Genomic DNA, 27,339 nt, shown 5'->3' on the forward strand with positions numbered 1-27,339 from the left:
GCGATACTAACTCTAACTCAAAACTTTATACTTATTATCTCAAACTTTAAACCAATTCGTGATCCTAATTTTTATGCTCTTATTTCTCTTATTTCTCAGCATTTTATTTGCCGTGAAGCGGTTCTTCTTGCTGCCCAAAAATTCCTAAAACATAGTACCCATTAGATGGCACCCGTTAGATCTCATTCCGCTTTTCCGCGGCGTTTATTCCGCCGGATTTAGGTAGCAGGTAACTGGAATACCATTCTATTGCGAAAAGGTAGCTTCCATTAATTTTTATCGCTAAATGCTAAAGGAGCTTGGATTATTATTTTTCGCCGATTTTGAAGGTAGCTCGGTGGTTTCTATTAGTTTCTCTCTCTCCCTCTTAGTTTAATAAATACCCTTTTGTTACTCGGAGTCGGAGGTGACGGGATGGCTTAAAATTCCGTCCCAAGCTCTAATAAACAAAATATTCATGTATGTGTGACGTGGTCAACATCATGGACGAATTCAAATTAACTATTTTTTAATGCTGTTGGCCTTCATGTTTCACTAGGAGAGGGAGCAAAGCCAATTTTTGATCGCGAAGAACTGAAAATATGCGAATGCAGTACAGATGAGGCTCCAGAACGATGAACAATTGTGCTTCATGAACCTAAAACAGGTAAAATTATCAAACATTATGGATTGTAATTTACCTCATATCAATAACGATATTTCCGATGAACTTTCAGCTTTTCATTCTTCAGGTAAAAAGGAATCATCGAAAAGACGTTCCAGATCAGTAAATTCAGAGAGGTCTCGACCTAAAGATATGAAACTCGGGATTGCTCAAAAGCAGGACTCTTTTTCTTGTGAAAAGCATGAACTTTTGCACAAGAAAAAGAGTCAACTTTAGAAGAAAAGAGAAGGAGAACATATTCTACAGATAAGTTGGATATTTATAACAATTCAATTAATTAAAATGATAGATTTTGTTGTTTATTTGCTGCTCGGCATTGCATTTATGCTGTTGTCCATGGAATTTTATAAATTTTGTTGTAGTAATTCCGCAGGAAAATGGTGACTGAGAATGGTTTGATCGTATCAGCCGTATTTATCACGGGGTAGGATAATCACATGACAAATGATCACAAAGTTAATCAGAGGATAAATTATCATAAAATATTTAATCATAGGAATAAATCGTCGTAAAACCTTTTATTACGAGCTCTTTTCATTACGGAACAATAATAGTGCCTTATTTACGGTACTTCAAGGGAGGAGGGGGGGGGGGATTATTTGGATTAGGTGCCTCCTTCTTTTAGTTTCAAATGGCTAGGAGTCGGATACCTCAGTCGGACGAGCACCAGATAAATAAAAAAAACTCAAACAAATAAAAGCACTAGATGCATAATCACAAGGTCACGGGTTCGAATCCTGGTCTGGAGTATGAATTTATTGAATAAATTTTGTTGTAAAATTATCTGGAGATTAATCCTGATTTTCGTTACTGAGACGCGTAAAGCGCTTCCTACCCAACTGGTTTGAGGACGATAGGTTAAATATTATAAGACGGGATTCCACCGAGATACATTACAGCTCCTAGGTGTATAGGTGCTTACCTACCCTCCGCTAAACGCCATCTACTATGCCTCTAACGTCGTAACGAAAAATCGATTATGGCATGAGGACGATTGAGTCGGATTGTGAGGAGTGTGAAGTTTGCAGGACGAGGCTTGTCACGCCGACCTATCGCCCTCATGCCATAATCTACTATAAAAGGTGCTGTGTTTTCGAGTTTTTAATCAATCCATTTTAATATCCGAACAAGGTTTACCACGGCGTTCGGAAGTATCTTTCAAACGATACATTGAGGATGAACAACGTCTTTTGAGAGATATTTGATTCACGGTACTCTCTCAGCCCATCAGTACTTGCACTGTTTCTGCAGAGTTGCCAGATGATGGTTTTTCTGAAAAAGTTTGTTGATTTTCTACAATATCTCTTTGACCGTTTGTCTGATTCCGTTTTCGTGGTACTTGCCATTGTAATATCTATACGATTGCATCTATTGGAATCAATCACAAATTGGAAAGTGAACCATGAAAGAAATCGTAGTTATTTTTTTGTTTTCTGGTTTCGAAAAAAAATTATTGTTCGTCGAATCGAATCTTCATATGGGTTTGTCATCTTCTAATATGCACGAGAGGTTCCATTTATTTTTCATTTGACGTTGACGGGTAAAGTAGCCAAATCATTCTTTTAGGCGGCTGATGTATATTTTGAATATTATGTGCCACAACACAGGACACGATAAATTCGGTTGAATCCATTAGGAACCACACTACTAACGAAATTATTGGAAATTAACAAAGAGGAAAAAAAATGTAAAAACTAACAGTCGCATATTACCTGTCAAGAAGTTTCTCTCGCGCAATTATTTCCCGTTATTATTAATTAAAAAAATATCTCAGCCGACTCATTTTTTTATTTAAAAAATTCTAATCACATGTCCTACATTTTTGAGAAGTTGGGTGACTTTAGCTGCATTTTTTTATCTTGGATTTGCAGTTCTTGCACACAACTTCTTCATAAATAAAATAATACGAAGTGGAGAAAAGCATTTCCTACATCTTTCTCTGCGTTTTTAGCATGTTCTTAGAGAAAAAGGTTATCCTTAGAGAAAATGGGAATCATAAAATTATAAATAAAGGATTTAAGCTGATTACTAGCAAATAATAAAGTCAAGTTTGTCTTATTTTAAGCATGTGAAGGTTCGGGTGCCATGGCACTTTTCTAAATGTCGATGTCCTTGGTTCGGTCTCTTCAAGACCCCCAATTTCGTTGTCCATAGTGTCTTCAAGGTGCTGATTAACAATGGCATTATCGAAATTAATGCCTCTCCGGTGATAATCGCAATGACCATGTTGGTGCGAGTGATGACCAGATGATGTCTCCAGGAGGGGAGTGATGAATGTTATGACTGGATCGGTGCTGAAGTATAACCAACTTGCGGTGTCGAAGGGACGACGAAGGTAATACACCTGATCGTGGTCAGAATTATAAATAAGGTAATTTGGTTGTCCATCGACATCATGATCCTGGGTGATGGTACGGGGATGAGTTCTCGGTCGCTTGGCTCTCTGGTGATGATGGTGATCGGGTGATCGTGTATGTTTCCTGAAATCATAGGGAAAGTCAGGGTTTTTCCATTTTTCCTGAGTTAAAGTAGCTCTACAAAATTACAGGAAAACTACACGAACTTTTGAGCAAATTCGATCACAATTGGAATCACCAGGTTTCAAAATATTTATCGTTTTTCTTTGTCAAAAAAGGTAAACAAACAGGCGAGTGATGCTATTCAACAGAAAGTATGTGACCGATATTTTATGAGCTATTATTTTTTTTCGATTCGATTGGTCGTTTGCTTGGGAATGGATCTCCACCAATTTGATTTCAAAAATGAAAAGGTATTCGCTATGTGAATTTGTTGTGGTACTGACATTCGCCAGGGGATTTGGAAAAATATATTTAATCTATTAGTAACATGAACTTCAACAAAACAATAAATTTTGTAACAACCATCCGACGTCTGATGCTTTCATATCATAAAAACTATGATCATACACAATTTTAACTTGCTATCCTAATTTTTCATCAAATTATTGAGTATAGAATACTAGAAATATTAAAAAAATTGGCAATATCTCACCATTTTTTATCAATGGGTCATTGTGTATATATATTCATAGCTTTGTATGGTGCCTACTCGGACGAGCATTTTGAAACAAAAATTAAAATCGGTTGAGTGGTTCGTGAGACATTCAGAGAAATACGTTCACGCAACAATAATTAATATCCAAAATAGCAGGATTTTACGTTAACAATAATTTATGATGTTCACAACGTTTACGATGATAAAACCTAAAAACGGTGATACCTTGAAATTTTACTTGAACAAATTTGGCTATTTTGATCGATATAGACAGGACCCACTGAGATGGGTATTTCGAAAAATATTGATATATTTGCAGTAGTATTTGAGATATTGAGGAAAAACGAAATTTTCAAAAATTCCTATATCTCAAGAGCTATTGCACCGATTACGCTGAACCACCGTACCAAAGTAATGATTAATGATAGTTCTTATAAGTTGAAATCTCAGATTTTTAGCTACAAATTTTCCAGTATTTTTCTTCCAATTTTCTCCAAATTAATCTTCAAAATTACCAATTATTAATTAAAGATAATATAAAAAACACCGTTTGTTCGAGTTTTATTACATTCTAGGTAACTTGTAATTGAAATTCAAAAATGCAAGACTTCCATAAAGAAGTGAAAAGACCAACATGTTAGGAATCGGCCAAAAATCGAACAAAACAAATCAAAAAATGAAGCCATTTACCTACACTCAATGTTTGTGGGTATCGCGTGACGTCAGTTAATGGTAAGATGTCCCCTAGGCGTCCTATAACATTTGCTCCACGCCTCCAGCAACAGCACACAACTATGAAACCTGTAAAATATGAGCAACGGCAGACACATTCTCGATACAACGCCCCATGCCAGCACTCCGAAGAATCTCAACTGCAGCTCCTGCGTTATCCAATTTTGCGTAATGACAGTATCAAATGCCCAGAGGACAGCATTACTAAACAGCAAGAACGTGATGACTTGTCTCGACGGTTTAGTCATCATTTGATACCGCGTGATGCAGGATCTTCTTGACGCCTCAGCAATAAGTGTGCTCTGTGCAAAGCACTGGACCAATTGGAGGACCGAAGCAGTCAACAGCATGACGTATCTGCTTCTAGTATCGCCATCAATTTGATCTTCCATTTTTCTGCTGACTAGGGCACAGCAGCAAACGACGATTGTAAACACACAATAAAGTTGAACACCAAATAAAGAAAGATTGGACAATATGTTGTCATGTGACGGTGGAGTCCTGGAGACTATGGACATTTGCCTGACCTGGACAAGTCCACTTGCTGTCATCATTCCACTCAACGCAAGAATTCCAATTAAAGTGCCAGTGGTTAACCAGGAGAGGGTCGCAGGTGGAAAATTGTCATCCTCTCTCACTACGAGGAAGATGAGGATGACCACAATCCCAGCGGTCATGCTGAGGATGCCAAGAAAAAGGCCCTTTGAAGAACTATCACAACCTATCCTCGTGTGACTCGCTACATCTTTGATGCCGTGAAATTTTTGCGGTTTGTGGCTGTATCGGCTCTTCCCCACGTTCTGACCCATTACGAAGGTCACCGCTGCTGCTATGAGACTGAACTGAACGATGAAGGGGTAGAGAAAGGGCATGCTGGAGATCCACAGCTGGCCGAGGGTGTTGGCGTTGAGGCAGTCTTGGAGGGTGACAACTTGGGAGATTTGTTCGTCGGAAATGGGCTGGTAGTAAGAGCGCAGAGGGGAAAAGTGATTTTCAGCGGATATTTGTCCTGAAAGAATAGACATGTTGTTGAGTTTTTTTCGAAGACAGAGGCAGGACACGATAAATAAATGTAGGATCAGGGTAGAGGGGACAGGAATAATTTTAATCAGACTTAAAATATTGAGTGATAATGAAAATTAAATCGGGTATAATAAAGATCCAGGATCTTAACTGGTCAACTCTCATCCTCAGACTGACTCATGGATCGTCCTCTCGCACCATCCATACTCATTTGTTTATAATACTTTTCTTTCTCATTCTGTCACACTATTTGTCTCTCAAACTCATTCCACTCATAGGACACGCATGAATACAGAAAGGCATGCCACACACCTCGCACTCATTCCCAAAAATCATTTCCCTCTTCCGCTTAGTCTCACATGAGACCGAATGCGCGCTTCGCGTTGCCGATTTTGATTTCCCACCTCAAACACATTGACCAATTAGGAGAAAGTCTTACACATGAAGTTAGTCGATGACTTCTGTGGTTAATTTAATTTAATTTATGTGCTTGTGCTTTCATAGACTGATGAAGGGCGATCACACCGTAAAAGAACGAATGTGAAAGTCGTTGGTATAAATATGATGAGAGAGGTAACTTGATTCACAATGGATGCTTTTAGGAACACGAACGTTTTCGCCTTTTCGACTAACGCGAAACTTCATTCATTTAATCAGCCAATGGGAAAGACCTTACGCGATTTCGACTCAGACGAACTTCATTTATGTGCTTCTGCTTTTATAAATAGGAATGGGGATTTCTTCTATCACGCTACGGGCATTCGATACCTTCATATAAACATTCCAATCTTGTCAATCGTCTAAATATTACAGTCCAGGTTTACTCATTCTGGCGACATACTCCCATCTCACTCATACCCACTTTTGTCTTTGTTTTATTCCACACAAAAAAGATCAGTCATCCAACATAAATAGTTAGAGTGGTTTATTAATCATCAGGAGAGAGTATAGCGACGATCGAGATTCGTAGATCTGCTCCTTCTCACGACAGGAAAATTCTGGTTATTAAAAGTGACGTTGATTGCCGTACACGGAGAGAAAAAGCTCATTATTTTTATAGTGTGATTGCGATAAAAATTACTGTGCTGCCTTACAATCTCGGTGTAAACTTCAGACCTGAGAAAACCTATTATGTCGTCTTATGCAATTTCTTTCCTAATCCTCCTGAAAATTCCCCAATTGAATAACCCTTAGCGGACATACCTTAAATGAAATTGCCTCTGATAAAGCCTAATCCGCTGGGGAATTCGCAAACATTTTAGACCCTACCACACATCTCTCAAAACCTTCCCCTCTGTTTTTCCGCAGATCTTCAGACACATAAAACTCAGGACTTCTTTACTTTTAAGTTAGTTATAATTTGTCACCTAACTACGTAGTCACTCCGAGCTTCAAATAGGCCTTTGTACGATCTGTATTTCTTTTATTCACTTGTGATTAGAAAATATTTTTATGGGTGAAAATTCTGAGAAGTTTGGGGTATGATGTTTTCTTGGGTCTAAACAGAGGTACATGAGTGGGGCTATTGTTAATGTGAGTCATCAGGTCCAGGGTGTTGTGGCCCTTTAGCCTTTTTAGTTAGTTCCTCTAAGGAAGTGAACCAAAGCGGTTGTTCCTTTCGAGCGTATAAAATACAAAAGAATAAAATAACATTTACACGTTTAGAATAATTGTAGTAACTAAGAATTTCTTTCTTTTTTTGTGTTCTCGTATTTTTTATAGGAGAGTTTTTGTACCCTTTGTGTTTTAGTTCTAGGTAAAAGAGCGCTAAGTTTTGAGAGAGTTTAGTTTAGTTTTTCAAGAGTATGTATTTAGTAATTTTAAGTGTCGAATATCGACGAATGTTTAGGTCACATAACGTGGAACACATTAAAGCGTGAACGGGGGCAGGAGTGCAGAAGTGTGATCCTGAGCGTCAATGCGCTCATTGTTTAGGATAAAAATTGCTTTAGTTTTATAAGTGAGACCTTTGTGTGATTAGTTTTAAAAGAGGGAAATAAAGAAAAAAACAAACTCGACTTTTTGGAAGAGAGATCGGTGGAGAAGGCAGTTCGTCGAGAGATTCTGAAGGAGTAGCACAGAGCAGATTATAAATTCATTGTCACGTGTTCTTATATTTTCTTTAAAAGTTTTGATAAAGTTAATTGTTATTTGATAATTTATAAAATACTCCAACAATTGATCCTACATAATTATAACTATCTCATTTCTAATACTGGTGCTATTCGATTTTTTTTTCACAGTTAAGTTGAAGTATTTTGAATTATGATTTTCTAAATTCTTGTTCTTCAGTTTTCTGGGCAACATACTGTGATTTATTTGAGTGAAAACTTGATAATGTTTCGTAAGGATTTATCAAGAAAGTAATGAGTTTACTCTAAGCTACCTGAACTTCACCCATCCCTCAGCCCTTGCATTTCAATACTTACGTTTAAAATTATCACGAACATGCCGAGTCAATGAACCAGAGAAAGTCCGTAGATTAAACGGTGATGAGGTATTCTCTGAGCCTTTTTGTGCTAAGTGAACGAAATACGTCCACTCCTGTGCAGAGTTCCAGATGACTAGTCTTGCCCAAACAGCGATATTTGTCGCTGCCAGATGAATAAAACCAAATCGAGCGACCAATCCAAAGCGTTCGACCAAAACCTTTCAAGAATATACAAATAATATTATTTTTAATGAAAAAAAAATTGGGAAACTGTAGAAATTGTAGTTTTCATTTTACTTTTAAACAATAATATAATCATCCAAAATTAACTTTTGTATATTTTATGTCCTGTTCAGTCAGGGTGATGCAAAAGGTTCAAACATGCAGTTTCCATCAATCCATATGAAAAGGTAAGTTTTCAAGGAAGCTCCATGTGACCGAAACGTTTCTTTTTTGCACATTTTGATATAAAAAACATTTGATACTGATGGGAAATAGTACACGGAAAGAAATTTTAGGAAAAAATTAGACCTCCAGGGGGTGAAACGAGGGATGAAGGTTAGTTTCATCACAAAAATTAACCTCCCAAGTGTTATTTTTTCGATAATACGTCACTTAAAATGGGGTTAATTGTCATTTCATCCCACGTTTGGCCCTCTACAAGTCAAATTTTTGTCCATAATACCTTTTCCGTGTATATCACACGGAGAGAAAAATCGATGAATTTTTATCGCGTAATTCAAGTAAAAATTACTGTGCCTTACAATCTCTTATAATCTGTAAACTTCAGCTCGAAGAACAATTATTATGTCGTCAAATAAAATTTCTCTATCGGTTTAGGAGAACTTATATATCGGCTTCATACAAATTCAAGGTCTAATAGGCGACGAGAAGATGGACGATACATGGCTGATGAAACAGGCGCCATGATGGAGACCAACTTCGGCAATAGTCGGGTATATTCGGCGCTCGTCGTTAATCAATGACAATGAGTTAACGAAAAATTTCTGCGCGGCACAGTAAAAAATGAAGGAAAGCACAATCAGATAAACTGATCTAGATAGAAATTTTTAAAGGATTTCTATTAATTTTTGATTTAAACTAAAATAAAATATGATAGACCTCCAAATTTGATAGTAATGTTTTGTTAATTTTATGAAGCTCCATATAATTAATTACAAAATGTAATAAAAAAATTATGGGATTAATAGGATTTTTTATGTGTGAATGAGACATTCCAGTATTCGAGCATTTTACATGTTGAATTTTTCATGAAAGAAACAGAAAACAAAAATCTGTCTGAGTTGTTGGTCGCTCGCTACGCTCGCTCCCAATGTTGTTGCGTTGTGTTGGAGTCGGTGTAACCCATTACGGGTCGAACTACTAACGACCAATTCTCGACCAATTCTCAACACGATTCGTAACACGATTTTTTATTTTATTCGGCCCTTGACGAGCCTCGTAACCAACTTCCCGATAGGCTGAAATACTAACTTAGACATTTGGACACCCTCGTTCATAAGTTTTATGAAGGGTGAGAGGATTTCACTTTTAAAAAAACGGAAAAGGGGTGGGGGGAATTTACTCCCGTCCTAATGGGATCCAGACAAAGTCAATGGACATCGACTGCGACCATAACCGCCTCGATCGCATCACGCGCTTGGACGGGAGCGTGAACGAAAGAAATTGAAAGATCAAAATAATCCTTATTTTTGAAACAACTCAAAAACGGGTGGGGGCATTTCGCTCCCAAACTAATCCGATCTTGTACTCGATGACATCTATCGATCGCGACCACCCCCATTCCGATCGCGCTTACCGTTCGCCTGGGAGCGTGAACGAAAAAAAGTGAGCACATACACACACACACACGCACACACACACAGACATCACGCTAAAAATCATCGGGGGGTGTTCTCCTGGTCATGAAACGTCGACATTTCATAAAATTACGATTTTTTATTTTCGGGGTGAAACCAATAACTTCCTATCGGGAAGTTAAAAATCAATCTCATTCTCTTCTGAGTGTTTATACTTTAAATTGAAAAATATTTTTATGGGTTGGAATTGTGGGAAGTGTAAAATATGGTGTTTAGGTTTGATTTTAAGTATGTAGACAAAGTGGAATGAATAGGACTCTTTGAGAGCACGTGGCAAAAACGTCCAGGGTGTTGTTTCCCTTTGTAAATCTAGTTAGTTCCTCTAAGGAATCGGTACAGACCGGATATGTCTTCCGAGCACAGTTATTTGAGTTAAATAATAAAGTAAAGAAATAGTTTAAATTATTCCCACAGTTATTATTTCAAATAACCCATTTGCAATAGTACACCTCGATGCTAGTTCCTGACACAGTAATTTTTCTGCGACTTTTCTCTCCGTCCAGTGTATCTGTAATGCAATGTCCGGAATTACTTTCCAACAAAATTTCATTTTCGGACAAAGCCATCTCATTCTGTATCGCTCTGTTACTGAAATACACATAAAGGTGATTAATGACAGAGAATTTTATTCATTGAATAATTACCTGTGAATTGACGAATAAAAAATGCATCTGTAGGAACGTGAAAAGTCCATGAAGTACTGGATGTACAAAAACAACATCGTTGAGGCACTCGACTCCCTGCATCATCGAGTGCATTGCCATTTCTAAGCCGTTGAAAACCAAAGTGGCGAGACCGAAGACTATAAAAGGGGAAGATTATTTGAAGATTAATTTTTGTTGGATTCCGGATTGAAGATAAAAGTTAAACTTCAACTTACACGAAATCTTTATTATGAGAGCTAAATATAATACTTTGAAAATACTCTTTGGATAGCTTCTTGGTTAGAGATCTTACTTCTTAGAGTGTTCGAATTATTCTGATTAAACTAGAGAGCAGAGGGCGCGGGGTTAGAGTCCTCTGAGGGCGGATAGAAGGGGTAGGAGTACTGGAGGGAGTAAGGCCCAAGGTGGCTGATTGGTTAATTCAGGTGAGGGATGAGCCTTGAGGGTTGGACTTACGGAAGCAAGGGAGAGGTATGACGTCTTGAAGAATTCAAGGTATTGAGGATTTGGGAAAGTACCGGATTAGTGGCCCGAGGTAGGAGAAAGTACTGAGGAGTAATCAAACGATTTAGAGGGTTGTGGAGTAAAAGGATAATAAAATGATTCGTTGGGTTTCTGGAGTTTGGAGGATTAAATAATAAAAGTAATAAAGTTTTTGGAAAGATTTTGGGAATAGAATTATTTGGCAGATGCTTGGAAAAATATAAGGTTTTGAGAAAACAATTCTAGGAAAATAGTGGTAAATTACCAATTCCTACCTCGTAAATTACGATTCCAAAAACAGTGAGTTACGATTTCAAAAAACGTGAATTACAATTTCGAAAATGTAATTTACGAGATTCGACCTAGGAAATAACGTTTTTTTGGGAGGTAAAAGGGGAGGCCCACCCTCATGATTTATACTTTTTCCCTGATCATTTACGAGATCTCAATCAGGTAAAATCGTTTATTGATAAATATGTAAATGCAATCAAAAAAAAATTTTTTTTGCCAATATGAAATCTTCATGTCTTCCTAAATTATGCTAAATCATCTAGACCCAATTTTCAGAGACATTTTTTCAAATATTTTTCAACGCGATTTCCAAACTATTGCGAAAGACGTTTATTAAAACAATAAAAAATCTGCAACTGTCAAATAACTTTGGATCTGTACAGTTGCAGAAGGCTAATGGACAATTGGAGTAATTTAAAACTTGCAAATTTATTATTGACTTAAGAAGCGTTTTTCGCAAGACTTTCGAAATAGTCTTGAAATTTTTTTGAAAAGATGTCTCTGAAAGTTGGGCCCAGGAGATTTAGAACCATTAGGAACGTAAAGATTTCTTATTAGCAAAAAAGGTTTTTTTCTCTTAAATTTAGGATTTCATCAATCAAGGAATTTACGTGATTGAGATTTTGTAAATTAGGGGGAAAGACGTCCAAATCATGATATTCGACGGTATTTTACGTCCCACAAAAACGTAATTTACGGGGTTGCATCTCGTGATTTACCACTTCCTAATGGTAACTTACGTTTTAAAAACCGTTAATTACGTTTTAAAAATGACAGTACCTTTTTTTTAGACTTAATTTCCCTTTTTAAAATCATTATTTACGAGTTTAAAAATTTCGTAAATTACGTATTAAGTCTCGTAATTTACCACTAATTTTTTCCGAGTGAAGCATCGGGGCCTGACTATACGGTATTCATCCAATTCTAAATATTATAAACATTAATCCATCAGAGACCAGCGATGACAAATAATTGGACTTTGCAAAATAATAAATTTATAAAATGTGAATTGAAAAGAGTAGACTTGGTCCCTCTACCACATTCTTATCCTTTTCGTCTCGCTATTTTTCTCTCATACAAAATTATACAAAATCATCTTTGGAATATCAGTAAGAAGTTTAACTTCATTTTTCTATTACGTCTAGTCTGCCAGTACATACGTAGTGCACCGACGCGAATGTAGAAACTCGTGGTCGCTGTTTTGGAGCGCGATATGTGGGCTCTCTTGAGGGAGCCAAATCTCGTGAGTGACGCAGTACCAAGTTCAGCGTCATCGGTGCAGTTCGCCAAACTTCCGCAACTGTCGACGAGGACCCAAAGATAGATACTCATGATCACCACGATACTTCCAACGTAGAGATACATTAAAAAAATACTCTGTTGTAACAAAAAAAAATAAAACAATTGAAATTTAAAATTATTACATAATAATAATAATCATCGGATAAAAGTATGTCCGAAATTCATAATTTATGTCAATTATTGTATTCATTTTATCGAACAGGGATAGAAATCAAGTTCACAGTTATTCTTCTATTATTAAAATAATAAATTAAAAAACAGTTTATTTATTTAAGCTAGCGGAATCCTTCAGGTTTATAAACCTATGAACAGGTGTGTAGAGATGTAAAATTTTGTTTTTCTTTATGATATTGTTCGGTCGCATATGGAACTAAATATTCAGAGGACCGTCAAAGATCTTTGTATTTTTTCAGAATAGCGTAACCTTCTTCCCATTCCTAGAAAATATATTTTAATCTCTGAAAATTCTTGGTTTGCACGTAGTCCTCATAAATTTTCCCACTTTAGTGTCAGTAAATCCTTGTTGACAACTTCACACAAAAATTTGTTTTTTATGAAATATTAGTCACAGAACACATTTGTGAGCCCCATGACCATCCGAAGTTGCACTCGAAGATGGCTCTAGTCCCTTTCCTCAAAAAACGATACTACTAATTGATTCCTTTTTCATCTCATGTAAAATGGCTATTTAAAAGACTATAAAACCTATTTAATGTTGTACTAATATACTAGTTTATAATTACCGAGTTTGTAAATGAAAAAATTGTTTTCTGTAGCAAAATAAACCGTACGGTTTGAATGCATTAAATAAAAAAAGAAAAAAAAACCTTATAAACTTATCACTTTCGGGTTACTCACCGTAAGCGAGATATATCGTAAAAACCATTGGCGTACCACTGTGTATACCCGGGCCTTACAACCTCAGGGAAGGGTCACTTACGAATTTAAAGAAGAATCGACTATCGCGTCAATAAAACGATATTACAGATATGTTCTGGAGTTAATCAGTTATGGTAAAACAAATTATAATAACATATTGATCGTGAAGTTTTTCGGACGCCTCGAAAATTTAATTTTCAGGTAGATACTTCTATGGGGTAGATTTTTCAATAGTTTGTGAGATGTGGAGGATTTTGCCTTCAAATACTTTTGCTGAACAATTTATTGCACTTATTGCGGATGGAATTATCGAAAAAGGACAGAATGGAGGATTTTGGCGAAAAAAATCTAAGATTGCTTGAAAACGATTATATAATTAATTTTTAGGTAGTTTTTCTTTTAGTGAAACTTCACTCTAGAAATAACAAATTTTCGGGTCATTTTTATTGAGCTTTCTCCTCATCCAGAATTGAAAAATTTTATGACAAAAGAGATTTAAAATCAGAAAGTGAAGAAGGTCCACGCAATCCAGAAGTTTAAAAAATCGTATTCATGATCTCTTAAAATAGAACTTCATTACAACATTAATTTACATTATTCATAGATCAATCATAAATTACAATCATTAAAGTCTTTAGTTTTGTCTGTAAAGTGGAAAGGCCCTTTTAGCGGTGAAACTACCGAGAGAATACAGAATAAATATATAATAATATTGTTTCGGCACAAATTAATAATCAAAATTGATTCCAGCCAAGTTGTAAATTTGGTTGGTTTGCTGATGCAAAATCAATTCATTGGGAAACGTGAAACGCTGATTCGGTTCTTTGTATCACTTGAGTTAACGAGGATAGGAAGGAATGTTAGACGATTGATAAGAAATGCTTTATACTAAATAAAATACCGGATACACTTGGGGTTTTAATTACAATGTTGTTTCACTCACTGTTCATTCTCAACTGTCTGAATATTTCGTGTGAAATTTGTTAGTGGAAAATTGCAAGGTGGAAGGGGAAGAGGGAGTAGGCAGAAGGGATCAGTGAATTTGCGGATTAGTCCAATTGCTGTCAATAATCATTAAGAGAGTAGACCGACGCTCGGGGGAAAAAATAATCCCTTGTTGTAAGGAGAAAAAATTGTCGGGAATGGGAAGATTTTAGTTAATGAAGAATTTATGGCTAAATAGCTCTATGAAATTAGAAGACCCTTTTTGATTTTTATATCCCAAGACGCGCCGAGACATAAATAAATGGGAAATACTAATTTCGGGTATTGGCACGAAAAATATACCAAATTTATTTGTAAATATTTTAAAGACTGTAATGTACGAATGTAAATCGAATTAGGCCATAAAGCAAAAATGTAAAATAGATATTGTAACGTTAATGACAGTGTAATTAACCCGTTATACGGGCTCCATCACTTTCAACTAATAAAAATAAAACTCAAACTGAGAAAACTATATATTCATATCTATCTATATACAATATGATTCCGCTGTATTTTAGAGCGAGAGGTATATCATATCTCGGTTCAGTTGAATTCAACCAGTTTCACTCGTTTCCAGAAGCGAATTAGAAATCGAGTCTGTCGATCGAGTGAACAGATAAGCCCAATGCACCGACCGCAAACCGTGATGAGTTGTTCAGTGCATACCAAGTTGGTAACTTGTAAATCCTCTTTTTCAATTCTAAGGTGTAGAGTGCCCATAATTACCATTGATAACCCAGTCACACCGAAAAAAATCCGACTTTGATTTCAAGGACGTGTTTAGTTCGATAAAATCAGGAACATAAAAAGTGGTAACTATATTTCAACATTCCCTTATCCCTTAGTATGACTTCAAGGAGTCTTTTACAAGGAGTCTGAAAGCCAAAACCTCCAAAATCCTCAGAGCACGACGTCACCTGAAAGACTACTATAGAGTTCATTCGAGAAAATCACTTTTGCGGCCTAGGGGTGGAACATAATATTCCATGTCATTGTAACCATAGAAAATATAAGATCAATTTTTGCTGCTTTGATTCAGTCAAAAATTGAACGTCAATTCATGGAAAAAACTAATGGTAAAATACGAGACTTGAACTTGTAAATTACGAGTTTGAAAATGTAAATTATGGTTTCGAAAAATGGAAATCAGGAGGTTGGACCTCGTACTTTACGCCCGGATCTCGTAATTTACGTTCCCAAAATGGTAATTTACGTTTTTTTTTAAATTGTAATTTACGTTTTTTCGAAGTGTAATTCACGTTTCTTCAAATTATAATTTACGAGATAGAAACTCGTAATTTACGAGTTTAAAAATCCCGTATATTATGTTTTTGTATTTGCTGCTACATTCAGCCCGTGTCCAAACGCACCTTTTCCTTTACTTGCAAACGAAAAGGAACAACTTGTAAACGAAAAGACTTTTTGATTACCAGTAAACGAAAAATGGCACAGTTCGCCACTCGGTGACTGTAACATCACTAACAAAAGTATAGTTCGAATACCCGTGCGACGGAGTCTTTTAACTCGTGTGATTAGTAGTCCTCGGCTTCACGTTCATTACCACCCCGTCCTACTTGAATCGAAATATACTATTTAAATTTCCTATTTGACGATTAGTGTTTTCTGTGACTTCAACTGATTTTAGTAGTAACAAAAATGACCCGAAAGCAGGAATCTTAAAATTATTCATGTGTTTTAAATAAAAGATGTATTTTCAAATAAAGTGCCGAAATAATATATTTCGATACACGTGCGACGGGGTGGTAACAAGTGTGAAGTTGCTGGCCCGAGGTGAAGCCGAGGGCTCCCAATCCACGAGTTAAAACACCCCGTCGCAAGTGTATCCGTGCGACGGAGAACCAATCTAGGATCAACAATCCGAGTGAAAATTTAACTCAGGTCTGCATCAAGTTTGGATCAAGTCAGACCTCATGTATAATCAGGTACTGATCCGAGAACTGGATCAGAACTTGATCGGGTATGTAACGCCCTCACTCGTTCTGAACTTGATCAATCGGATCTGATGCGAACTTGATCAATATGACCAAATGTGAATTTTATCAGGCTCAACTGATCAGAATTTGATGAGGCTAGACAACCGGAACTTGATCAGAAGTTAATCCCGTCAAACAGATCCGGATTTGAACGAATGAACGCTCGGACTATGCTGCACGGTGGGTGTTGCGTCACAACATGTTCATAGTAATGTACATGCCATCTTTTAACCATTTTTTCATTATTGACACCTTTAGCTAGGCACAGATGAGATGGGCACGTTCACGGGAATTTCGACAAAGAGCCTTCTTTCTGAAAGCGAATTTATTGAGTAGAGAAATTCCCCATTTTTTTCTCTTTTCCCCGGATAAGTAGTTGTAGCCCGAACAAGCGGTCATCACGTATGCACCACTTGCCGTTCATGCGCACCTAGGCGTTTCCCCCTATTTTTTGTACATAGACATTTATCCTCGGTACTCTGCCTAGCAGATGACAATTGTAAGCACAATGCTCGATTTCCGCTCAAGTTGAACAGATCAGAATCTGATCTGAATAATCGCAAGCAGACGGACTTCAGTATAAGATCAGACCCATCTCATTCGAACTTGATCAAGGTGATTACAGCTGAACGGACCTCAGGATCAGATCAAGCTCACTAGTCTCGCTTGATCAGGTAAACCTGGCCACTACCACATCAAGTTCTGATCAAACCTCAGGCTCATCTGACATAATTTCCACTCAGGCAGTTTTTAAGGTTTGTAAATATTGTATGTATTGACCGGATTATACTAAATAAAAAAAAAACGACATTATATAAACACATAAACGAAACTAAATGATACTTGTTTTTCTTCAGTAATTTGTTTATCCTTAATTGTATTACTTAATTGTAGACAGTTACGTGTGAATGAATTCACGTTAATATGCAAATAAAGTTGAAGTGGAATATCGGACAGTCATGGTTAGGATTTGGAAATTGTAAGACACATAACTGTTGTTATCATTGCCCAACGAAACAAGGAAAACATTCCAATAACAAAAAAATGAAATACGTAATGGAAAGCTTATATCAAAACTTAACATTTGACACATTTCCATCGTCTAGTCCTGTGGAATGGAAAAAAATCTTTTGTACATATTTATATCTATAATCATCTTTGGTTTCAAGTCTCAATAGTTCAAGCTATGTCCGAGCCCTTTTTCCTGACCATTTTTGGGCTCATCTATTATATCAGTATGATTAAAACCTGTGGATTTTTAATTTCAATGTTCATTAGTAAGCTAAGCTTGTGAATTTTGAAGATGATTGACTCATCCAGTATGTGATTCTAAATGTCCTGATATCCTGAATCCTTTTACATTTAAATTAGATGAGTTCTATGTGTGTTAAACTGATGATTGTATTTTTATTCTGTTCTTTACGTTCAATAAACCTACTTTTGAAATGGAAAAAAAATTGTTATAAATGCCCGGTGCGATACTGGGACACCCGGGTTCGATTCCCCGAATTAAAGCGGAATTTTTTTTCTCTCTAATTCTAATTCTCTTCGAATTTTTTCAATGTCAAAGTGTTCGGTCAGCATTGAAGTTCCTCTGAGCCCTGAAGCACATGCACGACAACGATATACTACTACAACAGTTCCCACTACGATCGTACTAAAATGTATAATCGGAAGGGCCATAAATGTTATGGATTCCTATCGTAAGTTTATGAGGTTTTCCATAACTGGTACCGTTTCTATAACTGGATCATTGACGGTATCGTAAACACTTTCAGAAAAAGAAAAAATATTTTATGTGTTTTGAAAATGACTTTCAAATTTACCTGTAGGCTTAATAGGGGAATTGGAGTGTCGATAACTTCTACGAGGCACAGGGCGACCATCAAGACGATGATCAATTCTCCGTAAACATTTGATAAGACAATCCATAGTTGTGAACTGTAAAAAATAATGAACAGTGATTAGTTTCGAAAATGTGTAATTTGCTCTTACTAAAGAAAAAAAAAGTTGCCTCCTAAACATCATTAATATGTAGTATCGGGAAAAATTATGGGCAAATCCCCAGTGCAAAAATGATAATCTGTCGAATATGATGGACAGATGTCCTTCGTATTTTATTAAGACGAGACATAGTCGCGCGCCACCGCGCGCGATTTGGTTAATCTTAATTGTTGTGATATTTTTTAGTTAAGTCACATTTGCGGTGAGCGCACCTTATTTTATCGACTGTATGAGTAGAGCAGTTGAATTATAGGGATATAAAAAGTCAATGTAATATTTAAATTCAAAATAATTATACCAAAATGATCCTGAGGTAATCGCGTATGACGTTGAACACGTCATCATTTGGTAAACATGGATCTTTAAAAATTGCTGATATATTCACAGCTGATCTATTTCCCACTTGTAGGCAACATGCAAAATTTTAAATGTCTTGAAGCTGTAAGACGACTTGGAAAATACAGGAGTTCCGATAACATATAGATATTTACATTTGATGAGTAACTTGTTTCATTTCCATTTTCTAACAAAGTTTTTATTTTCTACTAATTAACTCATCCTTTGACTTGATTTACTTGATACTTGTGTACTTGTGAAATTCAAATTTTGCCGCTGTGAATGTATCTACCAATCACGAATAAGTGTTACGGAATTTCGATATGTTCGATTCGATTCGAGATTTGAGGTGTATGTCCTTTTTACAAAAGGATAGTCAAGGGCTATAAGATTAGATTGTTGTCGTAGCGTAGTTGCTATTTGTGGGGAAACCCCGCCCATAGACATGGATTGGTATAGGGATGCAAGCCTGTACGATAGAAGCACTTAGAAGGTTATATTTTGTGGGTTTATGAGGCCCACAGATGTGACAGGTGGGAATCGTTGCAGCCAGCGAGGTTCAGGGATGCTAGGACCACGTGACGCCATTAAGACCCAGCCCAGGGTTGAGAAGAGAGACAGGATCAGAGTTGGTTTTGAGCAATGATAGACGATAGACGCGTGGTTAGACAGTTACGACTTACACGTTTTGTTTTGGGTGCTTAAGAGTGTCTGAAGAATGTATTAAGCGTGTATTAAATAGTGAAGACATAGTGTACAGTGTTAACATCAATTGTACCCTTTTTCACAGGAAATAAACTGTCCTTATCTTTTTAAAAAGTAACCCTACAAATATGATACTTTAGACTTTCCTGTATGTCGTAATTGCATACCAGCATTTATTTTGTCTCATTCATCGGCTTGCTCTTTTTGCTGTTGTAGGTTTCTCCACATAGATACTAATTTGGCTATGGTGTTTATTTATCGTCGCATCCTCATGTGAGAACACGAGTGGGAAATTTGCTCTGACTAGTTTGGGTTACCCTCATGTTCCCGTTTATCTCTTGAATGTTTTTCCAATTATATTGAACAGTCAAAAATCAATAAATGGTATAGCACCAATGCAGTATCGTAACGCAGGATAATAAGACGCATATCGAATATCTTAATGTGTTTTAATACAAATAAGTGAATTTTGCTATATATATCGAAGTATTCAAGCACAACTGTATTGCAAGAATATTACACAATGTGTTATAAAATTATGATATTCTCGATTTCCATACCTCTTGAATTTTTTCAATACCTGAACTGGAGTGTTTTAATAAGGAATGGATCTTTACAGAACGAGTGTAATGCAAAATTATAACCAAATGTATTGTTTTGCAACGTTTTTTTTTTTAAGGAAAGGTATATAATAATTTTTGAGAGGATCTATATTTAGTTGGATACTTCGGAATTTTTACTGATTATTTTTTTCATCCCAATTTCAACCAATCAAATGGTGGCATTTCCCGTCACGTGGTACAAGTAAGAGAGTTTTACTTCGGATATTTTTCGGATATTTCCCTGTTTGTTGCTAAGCAATGAAAATATCCGATAAACAATTTGTACGCGTTTCAAACCCCAAAACTGTCATTACAAAAAATCAAGTTCAAAGACTTTACCTCGACATGAGCAGATTTGGAGGAGAATCCTTGGAGATTATTGATCAAAAAATTAAAAATAATGTTCCTAATAATACAGTGAAGACAAAAGCCACAATTGGAAACAATTCTCTGCATTTTGTGCAGACAGAAAATATACGCTGGAGAAGCCACAACTACGAGTGAAAAACCATACTATATGACGTGAAATGCCACACATTTAATTGTTTGCAATTGGAATGAAAAAAATAATCAAGCCAAATACCCCTCGACCTTCAAAATTAATCGGATATTTCCCTCCAGTTTCCCTGCGTAGCACCGATCGGGATAAGTTTCGCAGAAAAACGCTCGGGATTTTTAACCAACAAAACTTATCCCTCTCGTTGCTATGCACCGAAACCCTCGGGAAATACCCCATAATTTTGAAGGTCTTGGGGTGTTACCACTGAATGTTTCCTTCTGTAGACATTTCTGCCACACAAGTTGTGAGAAATGAAAAAATCTAATGACGTTACTCTGTTACTAAATTGTTCATGATATAAGTAATGATGAAAAAATCTAAAAAAATTGTCCGTTTACTTACAATGGCTCGGATTGATCTAAAAGATCGTGATCAGGAGATCTCGTTCGGGCGAGAATTCTTGAGAGGAGAGATCTGGGAGGTGCTGTTGTAGAAATTGGTTTGCCACCAGGTATCGCCAGAGGCGGCTCAGCAGATCCTCCTGCTCGCTTACTTCTATTATTTACGACGTTCCGAGAGCGATTTCCCTCCACTGGCCCGCCAGTTATACTTCCCGTCTCGTTCAGGCTATCTTTATCATGTATTTCACTATTTGCTGGAATAAAAAACAGAACATAAATCTGTGTACATACATTTTCATCGGTCGCGATTCGTTACAACTTGTTAAATTTTGGTTTTCCGCGAAGACAAAATTCACTCGTTCCAGAGTTTTTTTTATATTTTCGGATTAAGGAAAAGGTTTTACAACTAAATTTTCGTGGGGGCATTTCCTTCGGGACTTTTTATTTTTGAGCTTTTCCAAAGGTTTTCCCCCAAACAGATCTGATGACCAGATATTGTCCATACAAAATTTCTCTGTACACTTTCAGGAGATTATGTCTCTGAAGACATGTGAACTGGGGCCTCACTAGCGATTTGGTGATTAATCTCTTGCAAAATTTCGTAGTCTACAGTGCCTTTTTAACTAGTAGAGTCCAAATCTTATATTAAAGTTCAGTATTATAATTATTCACAGTGTGCTCCCATTTATTTTGTTCCCCATATCCCAACCCAACTCAACAAAATTTCTATTATTTTGCACATCAATTTTATATCTCAACGAGACATAGTCGCGCGCGATTTGGTTAATCTTAATTGTTGTAATATTTTTTATTTAAGTCACATTTGCGGTGAGCGCACCTTATTTTAACTACTGTATGAGTAGAGCAGTTGAATTATAGGGATATAAAAAGTCAATGTAATATTTAAATTCAAAATAATTATACCAAAATGATCCTGAAGTAATGGCGTATGACGTTGAACACGTCATCATTTCGTAAACATGGATCTTTAAAAATTGCTGATATATTCACAGCTGATCTATTTCCCACTTGTAGGCAACATGCAAAATTTTAAATGTCTTGAAGCTGTAAGACGACTTGGAAAATACAGGAGTTTCGATAAGATATAGATATTTACATTTGATGAGTAACTTGTTTCATTTCCATTTTCTAACTAAGTTTTTATTTTCTACTAATTAACTCATCCTTTGACTTGATTTACTTGATACTTGTGTACTTGTGAAATTCAAATTTTGCCGCTGTGAATGTATCTACCAATCACGAATAAGTGTTACGGAATTTCGATATGTTCGATTCGATTCGAGATTTGAGATGTATGTCCTTTTTACAAAAGGACTAGAAAGTCGTACGGATCATTTTCTATGTGTTGATGTAATCTGATCTTCAATTTTGTTCTTTTATGTTCATCACAAGGAGACTTCACCCCTTGCTCGCTGCGCTCGAATGTCATCCGACAAGAGGGGGGGGGGGCAAGCCCCCCCCCCCACTTTGACCTTCACCTTGAGTTTTCATTTGTGTGACATTCTTCCGTATACGAAAATATCTCCGTCATGCAATCGATATATTATGAACGTTAATGATTAATTTCACGTCAATACAAGAAACATTTTGAGGTGGCTGTTTAGAGGGTGGGGGGGGGGCATTCATACATCGCCGGACCTCCCCCCCCTATAGATAGTGGTATCCTCCTCCCATATACCTGGGAGTTCATACCAGTGGGGAGAGGTGTCGATATATCGGAAAGGGGGTTGCCTACAAATGGGGGGAGGCTCCTATTCGTATGGGACCCTCCCCCCATGCCCACTATATCTACTCCTGGAAGGGGTAGTTGAAGGGCGTCTACTGAATTTTTAGGGACATCGGAATTTTTGGTTACAGATCTACGAGACACAAGTAAATTTCGACAAATAAATTCGATATATACAATTTTAACACTTGAAAAGTCGACACATGTTAAATTAACACACACATCATCACAGTTTTTGTTGGATTTTAGGGTTTTCCCAACTACAGAATTCACCCTACTATCAAATAATTTCAAATGTAGAAAATATTTATTAGTTTATCCTCCATAGAATGATTAAAGGGGAGTCCCCATGAGGATTATCCGCTGTAGTTTTCCCCAATTACATCTGGTGACCAGACAGGATCAGGACGGGTGCAAGGGGAGGGAGCTCTATTGCCCTCTGACGTTGAGTGTCAATTCTGGGCCTCATGAGACATAGTTAGTTAGTTCAGTCCATAGTGAACATTCATAGTGTGTACTGCCTCTTGAGTGGATAGTGTCAGAAGTGATATTTTAAATAATAATCAGTAGTAATACCCCAAGACCTTCAAAATTATCGGATATTTCCCGAGAGTTTCGTTGCGTAGCAACGAGAGGGATAAGGTTCGCAGGTTAAAAAACCCGAGCGCGAAGCGCGAGGGTTTTTCTGCGAATCTTATCCCGATCGGTGCTACGCAGGGAAACTGGAGGGAAATATCCGATTAATTTTGAAGGTCGAGGGGTATTTGGCTGGATTATTTTTTTCATTCCAATTTCAAACAATTAAATGTGTGGCATTTCACGTCATATAGTATGATTTTTTACTCGTAGTTGTGGCTTCTCCAGCGTATATTCTCTGTCTGCACAAAATGCAGAGAATTGTTTCCAAATTGTGGCTTTGGTCTTCACTGCATTATTAGGAACATTATTTTTAATTTTCTGATCAATAATCTCCAAGGATTCTCCTCCAAATCTGCTCATGTCGAGGTAAAGTCTTTGAACTTGATTTTTTGTAATGACAGCTTTGGGGTTTGAAACGCGTGAAAATTGTTTATCGGATATTTTCATTGCTTAGCAACAAACAGGGAAATATCCGAAAAATATCCGAAGTAAAACTCTCTTACTTGTACCACGTGACGGGAAATGCCACCATTTGATTGGTTGAAATTGGGATGTAAAAAATAATCACATATAATACCACAAGTGGTTCAAAATTATCGAATATTTCCCGATAGGTTCGTTGCAAACAAATGAACGTGTCAAGTTTTCCAGTCTAAAAATCACGAGCGCGAAGCGCGAGTGATTTTTCTGGAAAACTTGACAAGCTTATTTGTTTGTAGGGAACCTTGAGGGAAATATGAGATAATTTCGAAGTTCGAGTGGTATTCGGGGGATTATTTTTTGCATCCAAATCTTGGCCGATAGAATTGCACCATGAGACATAATTTTCAACGAATTGCCATTTAATCTGTCAGATACAATTGAGGGTTACTTCAACATTTGTTTTTTTTTATATATATCAACATGCAAAATTTCCAGTGAAATTTCCAAGAATTTCCGCTGAAATACCGTGTTGGCTATACAAAATAACGTCGAATGGTGCAATCCTATTGGCCAAGATTTGGATGGGAAAAATAATCGCTGATATTCGAGGTAGGCTATACAAAATATCAACAAATGGTGCAATTCTATTGGCTGAAATTTGGGTGGGAAAAATAATCTGATATAATTAGAATTGAAACAGTGTTTATTCTTTTCTACCCCATCATCCAATAGTTTTCAACCCAATTTTCAACAAAATAAGAAGTTGTCTTCATACATCCAAGTCAATTTAATAACGATTCGGGAGTATCGGTAATCTACAAGTGAATAAAAATATTGAAGTGGTTCTGTCTTTGGTCTGTTTACCAATCGGAAGAGGGATCACCATAGAACATTGTCGAAGTTCAATTAGTTTTAGTTCGCTAAGAGACTGATTATGTGAATAGAAAAAGGGGTTGACCTTGAACACGATAAAAATAGCTTCAAAATTATGCAATTTCTCAGACTCTTTCCCTCAAAGTAAATAAGGAACATGAGGTGATAAAAGAGCGACAGAATGACTACAATTGTCTTCACTCACTTGACAAATAACAGCGATATTTACTCTGTCATGACAGAACAATAATCAGTTTTTTTTTCTGTGAGAAATGGAGTGATTTGTAGCAATGTAAAAGCCACGCTCGGAAGCCCGTTGAATTGATTCAGCAAATAAGAGAGAGTAAGTACATCATTGTAAGTACGTACACGCGAGGAATCTGGTTTCTTCAACTCCAACACTGACAGCTGACATTGAATTGTAAACCCAGAAGACGATGAAATTCAATTCAGTAAATCTTTTATGGGTTCATCGCTGATGAGAGTTTTATTGTGAGGCCATAAACGCACTTCTCATCGAACTTTCTCAATATTTAACGTAATCAAGAGATTGTTGTTCATAACTGAATATTAGCAGAAAACATGACAAAGTTTCTTACTCATCATCGCCTGACCCGACTTATTCTCCCAGACAAAATCCCCCCCACAAAAATATCCTGAGCTATAATCCGAGTGGAAATTATGTCAAGTGAACCTGAGGTTTGATCAGAACTTAATCTGGTGGTGGCCAGGTTCAACTGATCCGGCGAGACTTGATGAAGAACTGATCAGTTTTTGATTTACTCCATCTCATCGGAATTACTCTGGTCAGGTTCTGATATGGTGAGCTTGATCTGAACCTGAAGTCTGTTCAGCTGTGATCACCTTGGTCAAGTTCGGATGAGATGGGCCTGATGTTATACTGAAGTCCGTCTGCTTGCCATTATTCAGAACAGATTCTGATCTGTTCAACTTGAGCGGAAATCGAGCATTGTGCTTACGATTGTCATCTGCCAGGCAGAGTACCGAGGATAAATGTCTATGTACAAAAAAAGGGGGAAAACGCCTAGATGCGCGTGAACGTCAAGTGGAGCAAATGCATTGACCGCTTGTTCGGGCTACAACTACTTATCCGGGGAAAAGAGAAGAAAAATGGGGAATTTCTCTACTCAATAAATTCCGTTTCAGAAAAAAGGCTCTTTGTCGAAATTGCCCCGAACGTGCCCATCTCATCTGTGTCTAGCTAAAGGTGTCAATAATGAAAAAATGATTAAAAGATGGCATGTGCATTACTATGAACATGTTGCGACGCAACACCCACCATGCAGTATAATCCGAGCGTTCATTCGATCAAATCCGGATCTGTTTGACGGGATTAACTTCTGATCAAGTTCCGGTTGTCTAGCCTCATCAAATTCTGATCAGTTGGGCCTGATAAAATTCACATTTGGTCATATTGATCAAGTTCGGATCAGATCCGATTGATCAAGTTCAGAACGAGTGAGGGCGTTACATACCCGATCAAGTTTTGATCCAGTTCTCGGATCAGTACCTGATTATACATGAGCTCTGACTTGATCCAAACTTGATGCAGACCTGAGTTAAATTTCCACTCGCAAATCCTCTGGTAAAAAAATTCCCGGCCATGATGACCCGGTTAAAAATATTTCTTGTCAAATTCACGTATTTCTACCTCGTTTAAAATAGGCATATCAAATCCTGATGAGGTATGCCTATCGTTTGCCGTACTCAGGCATGCCACACTTCCACCATGGCAACCTCTGATCCAGTATCACTGACAATTACCTGATACGGTATGCCATATTCAACCCGGATAAAGGCCTGATGTGCCCATCATACCGTATTCCTTCCTCGACCGGTTCCGTGGGGCCTCAACCCGGGCCTGATCAAGTTTCCCTGATCCCTGCTTGCATGATTCCGAACTAATCAGGCCCTGACGCGATAGCAGGTTTACCTGACATAATTTCTAGTCGGGCTGAATCGGGGAGCCGCAAAACGCCTAAAACTGGATCCCGCTATGACTATAATGCAACTTCTACGTTTAGTTTGGGAAGAATTATTTGTTTTCACCCAAACTATCGGAAAGTTTAGAAGGAAAATTAAATAAAAAAATGACACCAAGTCACTTCACTTTTACAAATTAATATATTTTCACACTTTATATATACTTGATGAATTTTCGATTATTTTGAAATATAATGAAAAATGGACTATAAACGCAGTTGGAATTACGGGAATTATGTGTTGAATGGGACCAAGCGATGTGACTATTCGACTATACGAAAATACACGGAAAAACAGTCGGTGCTCTACGTTGTGAAGTACAAGATACTGTAAAATGCAAAATTTTGCAGAATATAAAATTTGAAAATATGGAGAAAAGTGTCAAATTCGATTCAAATATTATATTATTATATATCCAAATATTACATATTCAAAGTCAGCATGGACTGTATAGCAGAATTTATTGAACTTTAATTGGTCAAAAGCAATACAAAAGCATTTTCATTGGTTTATCGATATCAGATGAAGGGAGGGTGGAAGAAAAAAAAAATGTGGCGCAAGTTTGGGACGCGTCTGGGTCTGAACTCTCCGACTGGCCCTAATTAAGTAATAAATGATTCAAGCTCTGAAGCAGCTAAACATTTTTTCTGAGATTTTGAAAGAAGAGGACTGTTGATGGCTGTAATAAGGGTGTAAAATAACCAAAATATTTTTCTCTGAGTTTTAGAAAAGTACAATGAACGAGTGCGAATAATGAAAT

General features: G+C 36.9%; 1 protein-coding gene across 2 annotated transcripts in view; it reads right to left on the reverse strand.

The window, feature by feature from the left end:
• Positions 1-2,432: 2,432 nt before the first annotated feature.
• LOC135170401 (proton channel OtopLc-like) overlaps positions 2,433-27,339 on the reverse strand; it is a 29,922-nt gene continuing 5,015 nt past the window's right edge. Inside the window, exons 2-8 of one of the 2 annotated variants that reach the window (XM_064136179.1) lie at positions 20,895-21,147; positions 18,173-18,287; positions 12,345-12,561; positions 10,390-10,547; positions 7,864-8,083; positions 4,370-5,420; positions 2,433-3,144 (exon numbers count right to left, since the gene is read on the reverse strand). In XM_064136179.1, the coding sequence (XP_063992249.1) occupies positions 4,402-5,420; positions 7,864-8,083; positions 10,390-10,547; positions 12,345-12,561; positions 18,173-18,287; positions 20,895-21,147 (1,982 nt within the window). In that variant the 3' untranslated portion in view covers positions 2,433-3,144; positions 4,370-4,401. The remainder of the gene's footprint in view (positions 3,145-4,369; positions 5,421-7,863; positions 8,084-10,389; positions 10,548-12,344; positions 12,562-18,172; positions 18,288-20,894; positions 21,148-27,339) is intronic. The other variant, XM_064136180.1, reaches the window with a different exon arrangement.

The sequence above is a fragment of the Diachasmimorpha longicaudata genome, chromosome 17, assembly GCF_034640455.1.
Source record: "Diachasmimorpha longicaudata isolate KC_UGA_2023 chromosome 17, iyDiaLong2, whole genome shotgun sequence".
Classification (NCBI taxonomy): domain Eukaryota; kingdom Metazoa; phylum Arthropoda; class Insecta; order Hymenoptera; family Braconidae; genus Diachasmimorpha; species Diachasmimorpha longicaudata.